Consider the following 15371-nt stretch of genomic DNA (forward strand, 5'->3'; position numbering starts at 1 on the left):
ACATCTTTATATTATAATATATATTTTGTCATATTTTTTGTTCGCTTTTTTATCGATTTGTTGGTTTTCTATGAAAAACGGAAAATTGATTGCCTTTTTCACATTCTTTTCGTTTGGTTTTCTATCAGCTTGTCGATTTTCCGTAAATACAGGAGACTCGAAACAACGACGAAAACGGCATTTCAAATTTTGGACTATATGCTAACTCTGAATATAAATAAATATAAAAAGAAAAAGAAATAGAAATATAATTCTGAAATATAAAAACCTAGTAAGTGTGTGTAAGTGATACATGTACCGATTAGAGAACCCTCTAGCCTCTTGAGCAAGAAGAGAAAACCCTCTTTCGATCGGAAAAAAAAAAAAAGAAAAAGAAAAAAAAACCCTCTAGCCGTCGCTCCCAATTGTTCGCCTTCTCCCACCGTCTCATCGTCACGACCACCAGGTGATGTTCAAACTCTTAGTTTCAGTTTTTGATTTTATTTTGTTGACGTGTTGATTAGTATTGCTTGAATCCCTATTTCATTTCGAAAATATATACTTGATATGTTTTTAGTTTATGTAATTTGAAATCGTCTGAAATTCAAATTCTGTTTTTGGCAAAGTCTAATCAAGATCTACCAGGTCCAGGGTCCCTGATTTTAGGGCTTAGATGATGGTTTTTGTTCGTGTATTTGGATTTTGGGGGATTTTGTCCTGGGTTTTGAATTAGAAGTTTAGGGTTGCGATTTTCTTAGTTGAAACTGAATAAAAGTAAATGAAAAAGAAAAAAGTCTTTATAACAAGTCCAAATCTGCAAAGTGGTGTTCAAGCAAGGTCATTCACGTAAAAAAAATCCCAGCAAAGGAATTTTCCAGACCTAAAAACGTACGTTACTGAGGCGTTTTCCGGGCGATTTACCGTTTCCACGCCCCAGCACGTACGTTTTTAACGTTTTTTTGAAAACCTTGTTTGTGTCCTTGCCTAAGCAGTTCACTCGCACTTTATGCTTCCAAGAAAGAGAGCTTGTGAAGGAGCGGTTGTCGGAGAAGAGAGTGGTATTATCAACACCAATTCAGACGCCTCTATCACCAAGAAGCATCGGATCGTTGCCTCCGGCGGAGCTGCCGATTCGACGGTAAAGAACAGCTGCGACAACAACGAGAACTTGGGAGCCAACGGAACTGAGAGCGTAGCCTACAAAGGAGGAAACGAAGAGGATCTGACCATGGCACTCGGCGATACCAACCCTGCGGAGATTGACGAGGATCTGCACAGCCGGCAATTGGCCGTTTATGGCCGCGACACAATGCGCAGACTCTTTGCCTCGAACGTCCTTGTCTCGGGGCTTCAAGGTCTCGGTGCTGAGATCGGTACGGGCTTTTAGAACTTGCTGTTTATGTGCAGCTCTTTTCTCCCCTATCGATGTTTATTGTTATATTTGGATTTTGAGGTCCTTTCATTGGGCTTTTCTATTGATCTCGTGACTAGGTTTGTGATTTTGTAACTGTTTCTGCTGTTGATATAGGAAATTCTTGTTAGACTTTAGGCTGAATCATCTCATGTTATGGTTCTAGTTTCTCACTATCATTTTTCTTCAAGTCTTTACTCAAACTCAAACTTAAAGTCTAGCCTCTTTTATCTCTAGCTTCTCACTCTTCACGTTTAACGATTATTGTAACGTGATTTATGCTTTGCAGCAAAGAACCTCATCCTTGCTGGTGTCAAGTCTGTGACTTTGCACGACGAAGGGAATGTGGAACTGTGGGATTTGTCTGGCAATTTTATCTTTTCTGAGAATGATGTTGGTAAGAACAGAGCACTCGCTTCTGTTCATAAATTGCAAGAGCTCAACAATGCTGTTCTTGTGCAAACCTTGACGTCAACATTGACCAAGGAACAACTCTCCAATTATCAGGTATGTTAACTTCAGTGTGTGCATATCTTTTTCTTACCAAATTGAAGTATTCAAGGACTTTGTGGCTATAGATTGGTTGTTCTATGTAAGAGTTGCTAAAATAGGTATTCATATTCATTTCCAGATTGGCGAAGGTTTTCATTTTGGAAGTCACTAGACATGCTAGGTTCTAGAATTGTTTCTGTAGTTGTATATTGTATTACGCATTAACCTCTGTGGTTTCTCCAATTGCAGGCTGTTGTGTTCACAGACATCAGTCTTGAAAAGGCTACTGAGTTCAATGATTATTGCCATAGCCATCAGCCTCCTATTGCTTTCATCAAATCTGAAGTAAGGGGTCTTTTTGGATCTGTATTTTGTGACTTCGGACCTGAATTCACAGTTATGGATGTTGATGGAGAGGAACCACACACTGGTATTATTGCCTCTATCAGCAATGACAATCCTGCTCTTGTATCATGTGTCGACGATGAAAGACTCGAATTTCAGGATGGAGACCTTGTTGTCTTCTCTGAAGTTCTGGGAATGACAGAACTGAATGATGGAAAGCCAAGAAAAATTAAAAGTGCAAGGCCCTATTCTTTCATGCTTGAGGATGATACGACGAATTTCGGAGCCTATGAAAGAGGTGGTATTGTTGCCCAGGTCAAACAACCTAAAGTGTTGAAATTCAAGCCTTTGAGAGAAGCACTCAGCGACCCTGGGGATTTTCTTTTGAGTGATTTTGCCAAATTTGACCGCCCGCCTCTTCTCCACTTGGCATTCCAAGCTCTGGACAAGTTCATAGCAGAGTGTGGCCGTTTCCCTGTTGCGGGCTCTGAAGATGATGCGCAGAAACTTGTTAGTATTGCAGCGGCCATCAATGAAAGTTTGGGAGATGGGAGACTCGAAGATATCAGCCCTAAGCTTCTACGACACTTTGCCTTTGGTGCTAAGGCTGTCTTGAACCCAATGGCTGCCATGTTTGGTGGTATTGTTGGACAAGAGGTAGTCAAAGCCTGCTCCGGAAAGTTTCATCCACTCTTCCAGGTTAGTAAATAATGTTTTTACCCCTTTCTATACCTATAGGTGCTTGTTGCACGTGTGATTTGTGAGATGGATGAGTTGTGTTCCTGAACATGCAAGATTCTATTGGATCACATTATTGTGAATAACTGAAGGGACCTCAGGCTATATTGGTCCATGTGTACACAACTACTTATATGTACATGCTCATCCAATTCACCTGAATGTTCCCCCTCTGCAATAAAGCAAGTCCTGTTAACCATGATTGTCCATTAATATTGAACGAATCCAACTTTTGAATTATTGTTTGACAAATGCATTCTTGTTCATATATTCTGGTAGTTCACAGTGGATGTTATCTCACGTTTGATTTTTTAGTTGCTGGTTCGGGTAACCTGTCGTTAATATTTTGTTTCTTATTTGTTCCAGTTCTTCTATTTTGATTCACTGGAGTCCCTTCCAACTGAGCCAGTAGACTCCAGTGAATTCAGACCCCTGAATAGCCGATACGATGCACAAATATCAGTTTTTGGGTCCACGCTGCAGAAGAAACTTGAAGATGCTAAGGTGTTTATCGTTGGAGCCGGTGCACTAGGCTGCGAGTTCTTGAAAAACATTGCATTGATGGGGGTTTCTTGTGGCAAACAAGGGAAGCTAACAGTTACTGATGATGATGTGATTGAGAAGAGCAACCTCAGCAGGCAATTCCTGTTTCGTGATTGGAATATAGGACAGGCCAAATCTACAGTCGCAGCTTCTGCTGCGGCGTCCATAAATCCTCGCCTAAACATCGAAGCCTTGCAGAATCGAGTTGGCTCCGAGACAGAGGCTGTCTTTGATGATGCCTTCTGGGAGAATCTGAGCATAGTGATTAATGCTCTGGACAATGTCAACGCCCGGCTCTATGTTGACCAGAGATGCTTATATTTCCAGAAGCCACTCCTCGAGTCAGGTACACTCGGTGCCAAATGCAACACGCAGATGGTCATCACTCACTTGACAGAAAACTATGGCGCCTCTAGAGACCCACCCGAGAAGCAAGCTCCTATGTGCACCGTGCATTCATTCCCACACAACATTGACCACTGCTTGACTTGGGCTCGATCTGAATTTGAGGGTTTGCTCGATAAGACTCCCACTGAAGTCAATGCTTACTTAACCAAGCCGAGTGAATATGCAACATCAATGAAGAATGCTGGAGATGCCCAGGCCAGGGATACATTGGATCGAGTTCTGGAATGTCTCGATAGAGAAAAATGCGACAGCTTTCAAGACTGTATTTCCTGGGCTCGTCTAAAGTAATTCCTTAGCTCTCATCATTCATGTGTAGTTCTCAGAAGCCACTCTGGAACCACAAAAGAAATAGTTTTTTTTTATAACCTTTACTTAGTGCTCTGCGATTTGTTTTCTCAGGTTTGAAGATTACTTCGCCAACCGTGTGAAGCAGTTAACTTATACTTTCCCCGAAGATGCTGCGACTAGTACCGGAGCTCCCTTCTGGTCAGCCCCGAAGAGATTTCCACGTCCTCAACAATTCTCAACCGACGATACAGGTCATCTCCATTTCGTCATGGCAGGGTCGATACTCAGAGCAGAGACATTTGGGATTCCAATCCCCGAGTGGGTTAAAAACCCTAAGAAGTTGGCCGAAGCTATAGACAACATAATCGTTCCCGAATTTCAGCCCAAGGAAGGTGTCAAAATCGAGACAGATGAGAAGGCTACGAATGTCAGCTCTGCAGCATCAGTTGATGACGCACTGATAATCAATGATTTGGTTACGAAGCTAGAACGATGCAGGGCAAGCTTGCCTCAAGGCTTCAAAATGAAACCAATTCAATTCGAGAAGGTCTCTCTCTCTCTCTCTCTCTCTCTCTCTCTCTCATTTTAATGTGTCAATAGTCTTGTTGGTCCTTTTTGGAAATGTTTTTTTATAAATATTTTTTTCTTTCTAAAATTCACCACCAACATCCTGAAACACTTTTACAGACTAAAATAACTATTGTAATTTAAAAAATAATGTTTAAATTGTTACTTTTAATAATTGTTTTCAGGGTCATAATATAGTTTGATAATTTTCTTTTCTAAAGTTAACAAGTTACTCGAGTGTGTAATGTGCTGTAAGGTGTTAAATTTCATAAACAAATTAATCATATTTTTTTCAGTTTGAGGACAAAAAATTGCAACTAAAATGAGTTGGGATTAATTTATTCTTAAGATTCTGTATAATCCTCTCAATTTTGATAAATTAAAAAAAAAAAAATCAAATACAGGACGACGATACCAACTACCATATGGACCTGATCGCCGGGCTGGCGAACATGAGGGCGAGAAACTACAGCATCCCGGAAGTTGACAAGCTGAAGGCGAAGTTCATCGCGGGAAGGATCATCCCGGCGATTGCGACGTCGACGGCCATGGCGACGGGTCTGGTGTGCCTGGAGCTGTACAAAGCCCTGGACGGGGCCCACAAGGTGGAGGACTACCGGAACACGTTTGCGAACCTGGCGCTGCCCTTGTTCTCGATGGCGGAGCCGGTGCCGCCGAAGGTGATAGAGCACAATGAGATGAAGTGGACGGTGTGGGACCGGTGGGTCCTGAGGGAGAACCCGACCCTGAGGGAGCTTCTGGGGTGGCTCAAGGGGAAAGGCCTGAACGCGTACAGCATCTCCTGCGGGAGCTGCTTGCTCTACAACAGCATGTTCCCGAGGCACAAGGAGCGCATGGACAAGAAGATGGTCGACCTCGCCCGCGACGTCGCCAAGCTCGACCTCCCTCCCTACCGCCGCCACCTCGACGTCGTCGTCGCCTGCGAGGACGACGACGACAACGACATCGATATCCCTTTGGTCTCCATCTACTTCCGTTGAGACTCAACGCCGCAACATAAAAGTGACTTTTTTTTTTATATACATGAATTCTTGGCGCACATGTGGGAATGTTTCTTACAAGACTTGTTGTTGTTATTGTTGGACAAAGTGGTTTGTTGTTGGCTTCCTGTTGTTTCCGTAGAAAACGTTTTATGTTTTCTATTAACTGAAGTTACATCTTGATGAGTCGTAACATTTTAGAGGGGTGCTTTTCCGGGCACTCAATTGGCTTTTCCTTTAACTTCAACGTTTGTGTGATGTGTTAGGTCATCGTTTATGTTATAGATTTCTTTTCCTTGAAAGGTCCTTGTTTTATTTGGTATTGTCGTACGGCGAAGTGGTATGAGCTTATTGATGGTTGAGTGTGCTATGAGTCCGATGAACTAATCTGAAGTCTGAACAACCTTCATGGCCTTATCCATCCCCCTGGATGAGTTTTATGCTTTGGGCACGGAAGACGAGTAGTTGGGCCACATCGTGAAGCACTTTGCCATGCGGTATTGATGGGAATATTGCGAGTGCTTGTAGAGTGGAAGAACTATCCACTTTTATAGCTACTTGTGAATGATATGAATTACTTGAATAATCCAGATCAAACAGTCAAGAACGCGATTACCGGAATTAGAGAAGAAAGAAAGAAAGAAATTTATATATATAAACTCTGGTACAATTTGTGTTATAGAAAAGTGAGACACCTGAGGTACAAGATGACCTCCTCGTGCTTTCTCTCTACCCTCTATTACACAATTCCTAGATCTCCTCACACGCACTCTCTCCTTCTCTTTTATTCTCTCTGCTACTAACTAACTTTGCTGACTAGGCATCCCACACAATCTGTCTCTCCCCCCTGGCACTTTCCTAGCACCTTCTTAGAACTTTCCTTATTTACGCTTCTAGTTCTAGCTATTTAGACAATGCCATTTTAGTCCTTTGCCCTTTTCCAATCCATTCTTCCTCATTCCGTACGTAATTGGTTGTTGCTTATCAATACCGGCCGCCCGACTTTCCACCTTGTCCTCAAGGTGAAAATCGGGGAATACGCGCTGAATGTCGAGGAAGTCCTCCCAAGTTGCGTCGGAGTCTGGTAAACCTCTCCATTTGATCAAGACATCTGGTTCTGCTCCCGCCCCAGTGCGTACCCCCAACAACTGTTCAAGAGTCGTGACAAGCTCCTTTTCCGAGTTGAGCTGAACAGGAAGCGCGTGGATCTGTTCTGCTTCCCCGATGACCTGACGGAGTTGGGACATGTGAAAAACGTCATGGATTTGTGTTGACGTTGGAAGCTCCAATTTGTACGCCACCGATCCAAACCGTTAGTTCACGCGGTAGGGACCATAGAATCGCGGTGCGAGTTTTTCGTTGGTTCGCTTGGCCAACAAACGTTGGCGATACGGTTTGATTTTTAAATACACCTAATCGCCCACGTTAAACTCGACCTCGCGACGACGATTGTCTGCCACGTGCTTCATGCGCTGTTAAGCTCGCTCTAGCTGCCTCTTCAAGTCCCTCAATGCCTCGTCCCGCTCGATTAGGAGGCTGTCCACTGCATGGACCTTTGTTGACCCCAGCTCGAAATGCATGATAGTCGGTGGGTCTCACCCATAGACGATCCGGAAAGGTGTCGTGCCTGCTCCCGTGTGGTAGGCGGTGTTGTACCAATACTCTGCTCAAGAAAGCCACCCACTCCATTTCTTCGATTTGTCTCCGACAAAACACCGAAGATACGTCTTGAGGGTTCGATTCACCACCTCGGTCTGTCCATCCGTTTCCGGGTGGTAGGCTGAGCTCATTTTGAGGGCTGTTCCTTGAAGCTTAAACAGCTCGTCCCAAAATGCACTTGTGAAGATCTTATCGCGATCGGACACAATGGAGCGCGGCATCTCATGCAACCTAACCACCTCTTTGACGAAAACTTTAGCGATGGCTGGTGCCGAGAAACGGTGTCGAAGTCCGATGAAGAGCGTACTTGCTAAGTCGGTCCACCGCTACAAGTATAGAATCTATTCCCTCACTAATTGGCAGTCCCTCTATGAAATCCATCGAAATATCTTCCCATACTTTCTGCGGTATCGGTAGTGGTTGTAGAAGTCCGGCTGGGGCAAGGTTTAAGCTCTTACAACGCTGGCAAACCTCGCACTTTGCCATGAAGTCGGTCACCGCGCGCCTCATCCCCGGCCAATACCAATTGAGCGCCACGCGCTGGAACGTGCGCAAGGCTCCCGAATGCCCTCCGACCGGGCTATGGTGATACTCTTGTAAAATCTTTGAAATGAAGGGAGCTCCGCTTGGAACCACGAGACGACCTCGGTATAGTAGTTTTCCCTCGTACGCCTCGTATCCGTCCAGCGCGCCACTACCGGTGAGCACAGCCTGCTTGATTTTCCTAGTTGTCGGATCTGCTTCGATTGCCGCCGCGACCTCCTCGAAATCCATGCACTTATGAACACTCAGGGCATGACACTCGTCGGTGGTGATGCGAGATAGGGCATCTACGGCTTTGTTCTCTGGTCCGGTTCGGTACTCGATCATGAACTGATATCCAAGGAGCTTCGTCATCCACTTTTGATGCTCCTCGCTGACGAGGCGCTGATCGAGCAAATACTTGAGGCTCTTCTGGTCCGTACGCACCACAAATGGTCTCCCAAGCAGGTACGGACGCCACTTTTGGATGGCAAAGACGATAGCCATTAGCTCCTCCTCGTAAATTGACTTAAGTCGGGCTCGAGCCGTCAAGACTTGGCCGAAATAAGCCACCGACCTCTTCTCCTGCATGAGCACGGCGCCGAGGCCTTACCCGCAGTAACGACTTGAATATCGAATTCATGAGTGCCTGGAAAGTGGCTGGGGCGTTTGTCAATTCGATGGCATCACCCGGAACTCGTAATGGCCTTCATGAGTTCGAAATGCCATCTTATGTACATCCCATTCTCGAACTCGAATATGATGATATCCCGACCGTAGATCGAGCTTCGTGAACCACGCTGCCCCGTGAAGTTCGTCAATAATTGGGATTGGAAATTTGTCGAGAACTGTCTCCCGATTGAGGGCACGGTAATCCTAACAAAAACTCCAATTCCCGTCCTTCTTACAAACCAAGAGAACCGGGCTGGAAAAAGGACTGGTGCTCTCTCGAATGATCCCTGCTCGAAGCATCTCTCCTACTATCTCCTCGATAACGTCTTTTTGGGCTTGAGGGTATCGGTAAGGGCGGACGCTCACCAGCCCGCTTCCATCCCGGAGGATGATGGAATGATCTCTTTCGCGGTGGGGCGACAATCCTGAGTGTGGCTAGAACACATCCACGAACTTGCTGAGTAAGGCTTCTAGCTCTTCTGGAATCCTCGGTTCTCCTTCCTTCGCTCGTATTGCGTTCAACTCGATCAAGACTCCTTCTTCTTCTTCTTGACTAGAGACTTGAACGAGATCACAGAGCTGACCACAGAGGGTCCGCCACGTACAGTGAGCGACGAATTTGAGCTCGCGACGATCGGCCTACCTCGAACCATGAGTGTCGAGTTCCCAGACTTGAACTGCATGACATTGGTATCCCAATTCACCGTGGTTGTTCCTACTGTACGTAGCCATTGGATTCCCAATATGAGATCCGAGCTGCCTAGTTCGAGTGGCAAGAGATTGGCAGAACCAAGGTGACTCCCTGGCACAAGCCTTGCCCTCATACCGTCGCATCTGTTCCCTTCTTGACTAGGTACGTGCTCGTACTCGTCACCTTCAGTCCGAGCTCGCTTACCAGTTTTGCTGCGATAAAGTTGTGGCTGGCTCCCGAATCCACGAGTGCCACAACGTTACATCCTCGCACCGTCCCATGCACCTTTATTGTCTGTGGCGGGGGCGTCGGAATCAGCGAGTTCAAGGAGACCTCGACTGTCTCTAGTGTGGCCTCCTCTTCTTGCTCCATCGCTCTCCTTCCGCTTATGAGCTCGCTTAGGGCTTTCTCGCTGATGACGAACTGGTCCCATTCGAGCTCGATCACCAAGAGCTGTAACTCCCCCCTTTTTGCATTGGTGGTCGTAGAAGTAGCGTTCGTCACACCGAAAACAAAGACCTTGGTCTCTCTTTTGTCGAGCCTCCGCCGCCGTGAGTCGTCGCAACGTCGGTTCACCTCGACCTACCCCATTCGCCGGTGGGAGAGGTCCCCAACGTGGATTCTGATTTGGAGCTGCCGAGTTTTTTGGACCCGGACCCGCCCCCGAATACTCGGATTTGGCTTGTTGTTTTTCATCCATGCGTTGGGCCAGATCCATCACAGCCCATAATCCAACGGGCTTAAGCATCCGGACCTTAGCCCTGATCTTGTCCTTGAGCCCGTTTATGGACATGCCTTGCAGCAATGAATATGATAAATTCGGTAGAGGCGCAGTAAGGATCTCAAAATCACGGCGATAGTCCGCCACGTTTCCTTCTTGGCGGTGCGCCAAAAGGCGTTCAAAAGGGCTCCTAGTTTGGGACGAGTGAAATCGACCCAACATTGCGCTCTTCATCTCTTCCCACGTCGTGATTGTGCTCCGAGCATCCCTCCACTGGAACCACGAAACAACTCCGCCTTCAAGAGCGATGATAGTCGCCGCCAATTTCTCGCTCTCCGTCGAACCGCAGGTAGAGAAGTACCTTTCGGCTTGGAAGATCCAGCTATCCGGTGCGGTACCGTCGAACAGAGGCATATCTAGTCGTCAGACTTGCCCGATACTTCCCTGATCCTTCAGCGCCGCGTACGGAGCCTCACGCATCGCCGCGTGAACTGCGTTCGGATCTACAGCATGCGTCGGGAGCTTGTTGGCTGCCCATCCGCCTCCTTCCTCGTCGACCGGACGTTTGTTCATCGATGCTGACGAAGCTTCGCCGTCATTCCTTGTCAGTCCCATCCTCTCCAAAATCTCGAGGAATTCGTTCCGAGATTCTTGGCGTGATGCCAACAGATCTCTCTGGTTTTCTTTTCGTAAGAACTCCAAACTTCGGTTGACCTCCTTCAGCACAGTGGTGGTCATGTACGTCATCTGCTCTCCGAGATCGGAGCCTCTTCCTGGATCGGTGGTAATTGAGCTCCGATCTGTGATGTATGAGTGTTTTTAACTCCTTTCACAGCCATCTTTTGCTCTAATACTAATTTGATATGAATTACTTGAATAATCCAGATAAAACAATCAAGAATGCGATTACCGAAATTAGAGAAGAAAGAAAGATAAATTTATATAGATAAACTCTGGTACAATTTGTGTTACAGAAAAGTGAGACACCTGAGGTACAAGATGACCTCCTAGTGCTTTCTCTCTCTACCCTCTATTACACAATTCTCAGATCTCCTCACACGCACTCCTTCCTTTTCTTTTATTCTCTCTGCCACTAACTAACTTTGCTGACTAGTCATCCCACACAATCTGTCTCTCACCCCCCGGCACTTTCCTAGCACCTTCCTAAACTTTCCTTATTTACCCTTCTTGTTCCAGCTATCTAGACAAGGCCATTTCAGTCCTTTGCCCTTTTCCAATCCCTTCTTCCTCTTTCCGTACGTAATTGGTTGTTGCTTATCAGTGAACTGTTTCACATCGTCCGACTATTGATTTTTGTCATTCGACCTTGAGGACAAGGTGGCTCTTTTACCACGCGGTATTGATGGGCATCCTATCACCCTTACCTACGCCCGAAGGCCAGGAAATGGGCATGCGTGAGAGAGTGAATGCAAATATTGAGACGTAAGCAAGGTATTTGAGTCTTTTGTTACTTTATTTCTTAGACGGGATCGAGAAGCCTTTGTTGCCCTCTCACGAAAAGAGTATTAGATCATCTTTTTCTACTCAAGAGTCATTCTGTTGTACCCACACAGAATTCATATTGATAAATACGATCATCTGTCCAAGTTAAATTTAGTGTCTCAACACCAATTTATATCAAATCTCTATCGATACACTTTACAAGTTGAGAAGACAATCAAGGACACGAGTTTCTATTAATCCTTAATATTATATTGTCTTAATTATTTATTAACTGGTGATTATACAAAATTACTTGGTAGATGCCATTCTCTAAAGGGAATAGCTAAATCCTTGAAGATTTCGCCCATCGACCACTAGGCTTGTTGCTCTTGGTTACCCTTGACGTAGTTCACCGAACTACAAGAACTAGGCTGACCCGTTCACGGAACCCAGTGTCTTTAAGTGAGTTCTTGGCCGTCGAAATTTCCATGTGATGTACTTTCCCGAACGTTCAAATTTTCCATTCCGCCATATTAACAAAGTAAATATATGTTTATAAATTATTCCAGTTTTTGAGGAGAGATGAAAATTCTAACGTATTAACACTGATTCCGAAACTAGCAAGATGGCTATTTATTGAGATCGATATTTTTACAAAGTCTACGGGATCCAAAAACTGACCAATTACGAGAATGAAGTCAAATCACAACTTCAAACAATTTGAGTATGTATGCATGTATGACAAAGGAGCTATGGCACGTCCTTCTTTCCCTTTTCAAATACAATCGACTTATGGGCATCAGTTTTTATCGGCACCTTCATCAAAAGAAGCAGCAGCGCCAATACGAAAATCCAGCTGCTTTTGATGCTTCAAGCGTCGGCGCTCGTCGAAACTCTCCCATCCTTCACACTGCGAGGAAGGTGTTTCACTAAATTAATTATTCGATTCCTCAACTGTTAAATCAGAAATATAAATGTGTGTTCTCAGGGATGAAAAGAATCACCACTATTTCTACTCTTTGTTGGATGGACAAAAAAACCGGCTTTATTTGTAAAGTTTCTACTCGGTAATCAAAACCCAAAGATCTATGAATCACCCCATGTTTAATTAACCAAAAAGACAAATGGCTACGCATCTTTATTCTCTCCCCCACATTTTTTTTTTGCACAAGTATTCGAAAAATAGGGATCTCTGAAGTATATGGTGGTTGATACAGTAATCCTTGACTATAATTTCGAGTGCCCCTCTGTTTACACGGTTTCCAAATGAAAGCAGAGTGTTGAGTTTCCATTGTTCGTTCATGGAGTTAATGTTAGGTACCTGACACTATATCAAATTTGCCATACCTCACGAAGGACATCCATCGTAATTTCTGTGTTGTGTAGATCCAGAGTCGTCAGCTCAACGCACATCTTAAATATGGAGGATGGAAGAGATTTTAACCCATTGTTACCAAGGTGCAATAACTGTGAAACATAGGAAGACAACAAAACTAGTCAACAATATATCTTTCTTCAGCCTGCTAATGCATGCTACGATTGTACATGTTCCTATGATACTCTTCTACACATAATCGGCCCTAGCTTGCACATAAAATGCGAAGAAAGATGTTTCAAAGAAAAATAGAAGAATTTGGACCTTCAAGTTATGCAAATTGCCAAATGTAGCGGGCAACTCACACAGAAGGTTCGATGAAAGGTCAACCTGCAGTATGTGATAACCTTAGCGAGGTCAGCTCAAGAACACAGAAAGAAGTGCGATAAAAAAAAGAGTCACGAATGGTGGGACAATAGAAACAGGAAAAAGTAATACCTCGACGAGGGCAGTGCAATTTCCGATGCTAGAAGGGATGGCGCTTATCCTGATTCATAAATGAATGATGTGAAGAAAGTATGATTACATGCTGAATTGCGGTTTGTGACACCGCAATAAAGAAAACAAACACCTTGACTCATCACGCTGAAAACGTCACTTAAAATTATAGTAAAATACAGTTCAATTGCTCGTCGACTTAACAAGGTTACCTATTTTTGTTTGCTTTCAACACTTTAAGATGAGTGAGGAGCCCTATTTCATCAGGGAGGCTAGTCAACTTGTTTTTGGAAATATCGAATTGCTTGAGTGAAGTCAATCCACCCAATGCAGATGGCAAGATCGTCAAACTACAATACAATTGGTGAAAAAAAAATTTATTCCACAAATGAATTAAAAAAAAAAAAAAAAAAAAAAACAAACAGACTTCAGAACTGTCCTGAATACTGGGGAAAACTTGAGATCACTTGGCTGACCTCTAGATTGACACCAACAGTATAAAGATTAGATCACCAAATAGTCCTAATTGTAGTTGGATTGAAATTCAATGGTATAATGAATTGAACACACAACTATATACAAAGAACACATTGTACTCACTGGTTTTGATCCAAAGATAGAACCTCTAGATGCTTCAGAGATGCCAATCCTTCCCAGCTAATAGATCCGTCTACTAAATCATTTGAGCTCAAAAATAATTTCTGTACGAAATATAAAAAATCTATTTAAGGAATATTACATGGCTCGAATACAAAAACAAAGCAAAGATATCAGTTTTGTTACCCCAATGTTCAAAGAACATATTTTGTGAGGTACTTCTTGAATCGCATTCTTGCTAAGATCAACCACTCTGGCAGGAGTTTTAAGGCCCCAAATTTCCTCAGGTATAGCCTTTAAAACCAATCAAGATGTTAGGTTAGGAAAAGTTTTATGCAGATCAATATCCCAAATCTGATTGTCACTTCAAATGACTGTGCAGTCACTCTAAACTAAACTATAAATGCCGTATTGGGAAATTCGGGTTCAGGGATTAATGCATGCATGGACAATCATATATGTAAACTGCAATTAGGAGTTCATTCTAAAAAAAAAAAACACTCTCCACGCTAACAGTAAAGATGAACAAAATGGAAATGTGTACCTATTTTCTTTTAACTGGGGTTTAGTCCCTAGGTAATGCAAATGCATACCTATATGATGCAAAGTGATATAGATTACATCAAAGTATATATATTAAGAAGAAAATAAATGGTTTCTAATACCTTCAAGCTGCATTCAGACAATGCTACAACTCCAGTAATTTCCCATCGTTTTTTACTTGAGAGCAATGCTTGTTCTTTCGAATTAACTCCTCCCAATTTATCAGAATTTCCAGCCCTTGATATTGGTCTGGTCTGAGCTTGTTTAAGCAAAGGCCCGTCCTGTATATAACCCCAAAATAAATTCAGAAAATTACAGAGAAAACTAAAATATCAAAGCTTGATATAAGGGAAACAATTCTCAACTTGATCAAATAGAAATTAGAAAAGAAAATCATCAGAAATGAGATTACCCCTTGATGAAGCCCTTGCGATGCCATGAGCATGATCCTGGAGCCTTTAGTGACTTCCGATTCCGTGATCGTCATATCGTCCATTAAAAGCTTCCCTGCGATCACAGATAAAAAATAAATAAAAAAATAAAAAATTTGAGAAATCACGCAGAGAAATTCAGAGAATCGACGAGACATTAAACCTTTGCAGATGAGCTTTTGGCCGCGAGGTAGTACGTTGGTGAGAGGTTGGAGCAGAGTCTTCAGGTCTCTGATGGTCGATTCCGGCGATACCGACATCGGTATCGACGTTCCGGCGAACTTCACCGTCACGCTAATGAAGCTGGCCTCGTCATCTCCGGTGGAGGAAGCTTTTTCCATTTTCGCTCTTCTGATTATAGACTAGTTCACTTCCGATCTTCCTAGTTCTTTTTTTTTTGCCCTGATTGATTCCGGGACCGGGTAGCCGTACGATGCTTGTTAAGAGCTCCAAGGTCCGTCAACGCACCCGATCCGATTATTTCAGACCCAAAACCAAAGGGCTCAG

General features: G+C 43.9%; 2 protein-coding genes across 2 annotated transcripts; one reads left to right on the forward strand and one right to left on the reverse strand.

The window, feature by feature from the left end:
• The first annotated feature begins 262 nt into the window (after positions 1 to 262).
• UBA1 (ubiquitin-activating enzyme 1) lies at positions 263 to 6094 on the forward strand. The gene is made up of 7 exons (XM_089629727.1): positions 263 to 445; positions 972 to 1352; positions 1680 to 1897; positions 2132 to 2926; positions 3332 to 4200; positions 4316 to 4751; positions 5176 to 6094. Exons 2-7 carry the CDS (start codon positions 986 to 988, stop codon positions 5770 to 5772), a joined length of 3282 nt encoding a protein of 1093 aa, XP_089485853.1. The 5' UTR covers positions 263 to 445; positions 972 to 985; the 3' UTR covers positions 5773 to 6094.
• A 5992-nt stretch (positions 6095 to 12086) lies between these two features.
• Positions 12087 to 15299, reverse strand: LOC149381678 (LRR/ubiquitin-like domain protein). The gene is made up of 10 exons (XM_089629736.1): positions 15028 to 15299; positions 14846 to 14940; positions 14556 to 14714; positions 14077 to 14184; positions 13894 to 13994; positions 13506 to 13643; positions 13294 to 13342; positions 13120 to 13185; positions 12828 to 12947; positions 12087 to 12390 (listed from the first exon to the last, which is right to left on the reverse strand). Exons 1-10 carry the CDS (start codon positions 15203 to 15205, stop codon positions 12280 to 12282), a joined length of 1125 nt encoding a protein of 374 aa, XP_089485862.1. The 5' UTR covers positions 15206 to 15299; the 3' UTR covers positions 12087 to 12279.
• Between the last annotated feature and the right edge of the window lie 72 nt (positions 15300 to 15371).

This window comes from Urtica dioica, chromosome 11 (genome assembly GCF_054948205.1).
Source record: "Urtica dioica subsp. dioica isolate 48M chromosome 11, U.dioica_male_clone48M_v1_H2, whole genome shotgun sequence".
Taxonomy (NCBI): domain Eukaryota; kingdom Viridiplantae; phylum Streptophyta; class Magnoliopsida; order Rosales; family Urticaceae; genus Urtica; species Urtica dioica.

Excerpts from the sequence above, each read along its gene's own strand:
- UBA1 (XM_089629727.1), top strand. The coding sequence starts at position 986 with ATGCTTCCAAGAAAGAGAGCTTGTGAAGGAGCGGTTGTCGGAGAAGAG. Across the intron at positions 1,353-1,679 it reads AGGTCTCGGTGCTGAGATCG|CAAAGAACCTCATCCTTGCT; the intron begins GTACGGGCTTTT and ends TATGCTTTGCAG. Across the intron at positions 4,752-5,175 it reads AACCAATTCAATTCGAGAAG|GACGACGATACCAACTACCA; the intron begins GTCTCTCTCTCT and ends AATCAAATACAG.
- LOC149381678 (XM_089629736.1), bottom strand. The coding sequence starts at position 15,205 with ATGGAAAAAGCTTCCTCCACCGGAGATGACGAGGCCAGCTTCATTAGC. Across the intron at positions 14,715-14,845 it reads CGCAAGGGCTTCATCAAGGG|GACGGGCCTTTGCTTAAACA; the intron begins GTAATCTCATTT and ends GGTTATATACAG. Across the intron at positions 12,391-12,827 it reads CGATGGATGTCCTTCGTGAG|TGTGAAGGATGGGAGAGTTT; the intron begins GTATGGCAAATT and ends CCTTCCTCGCAG.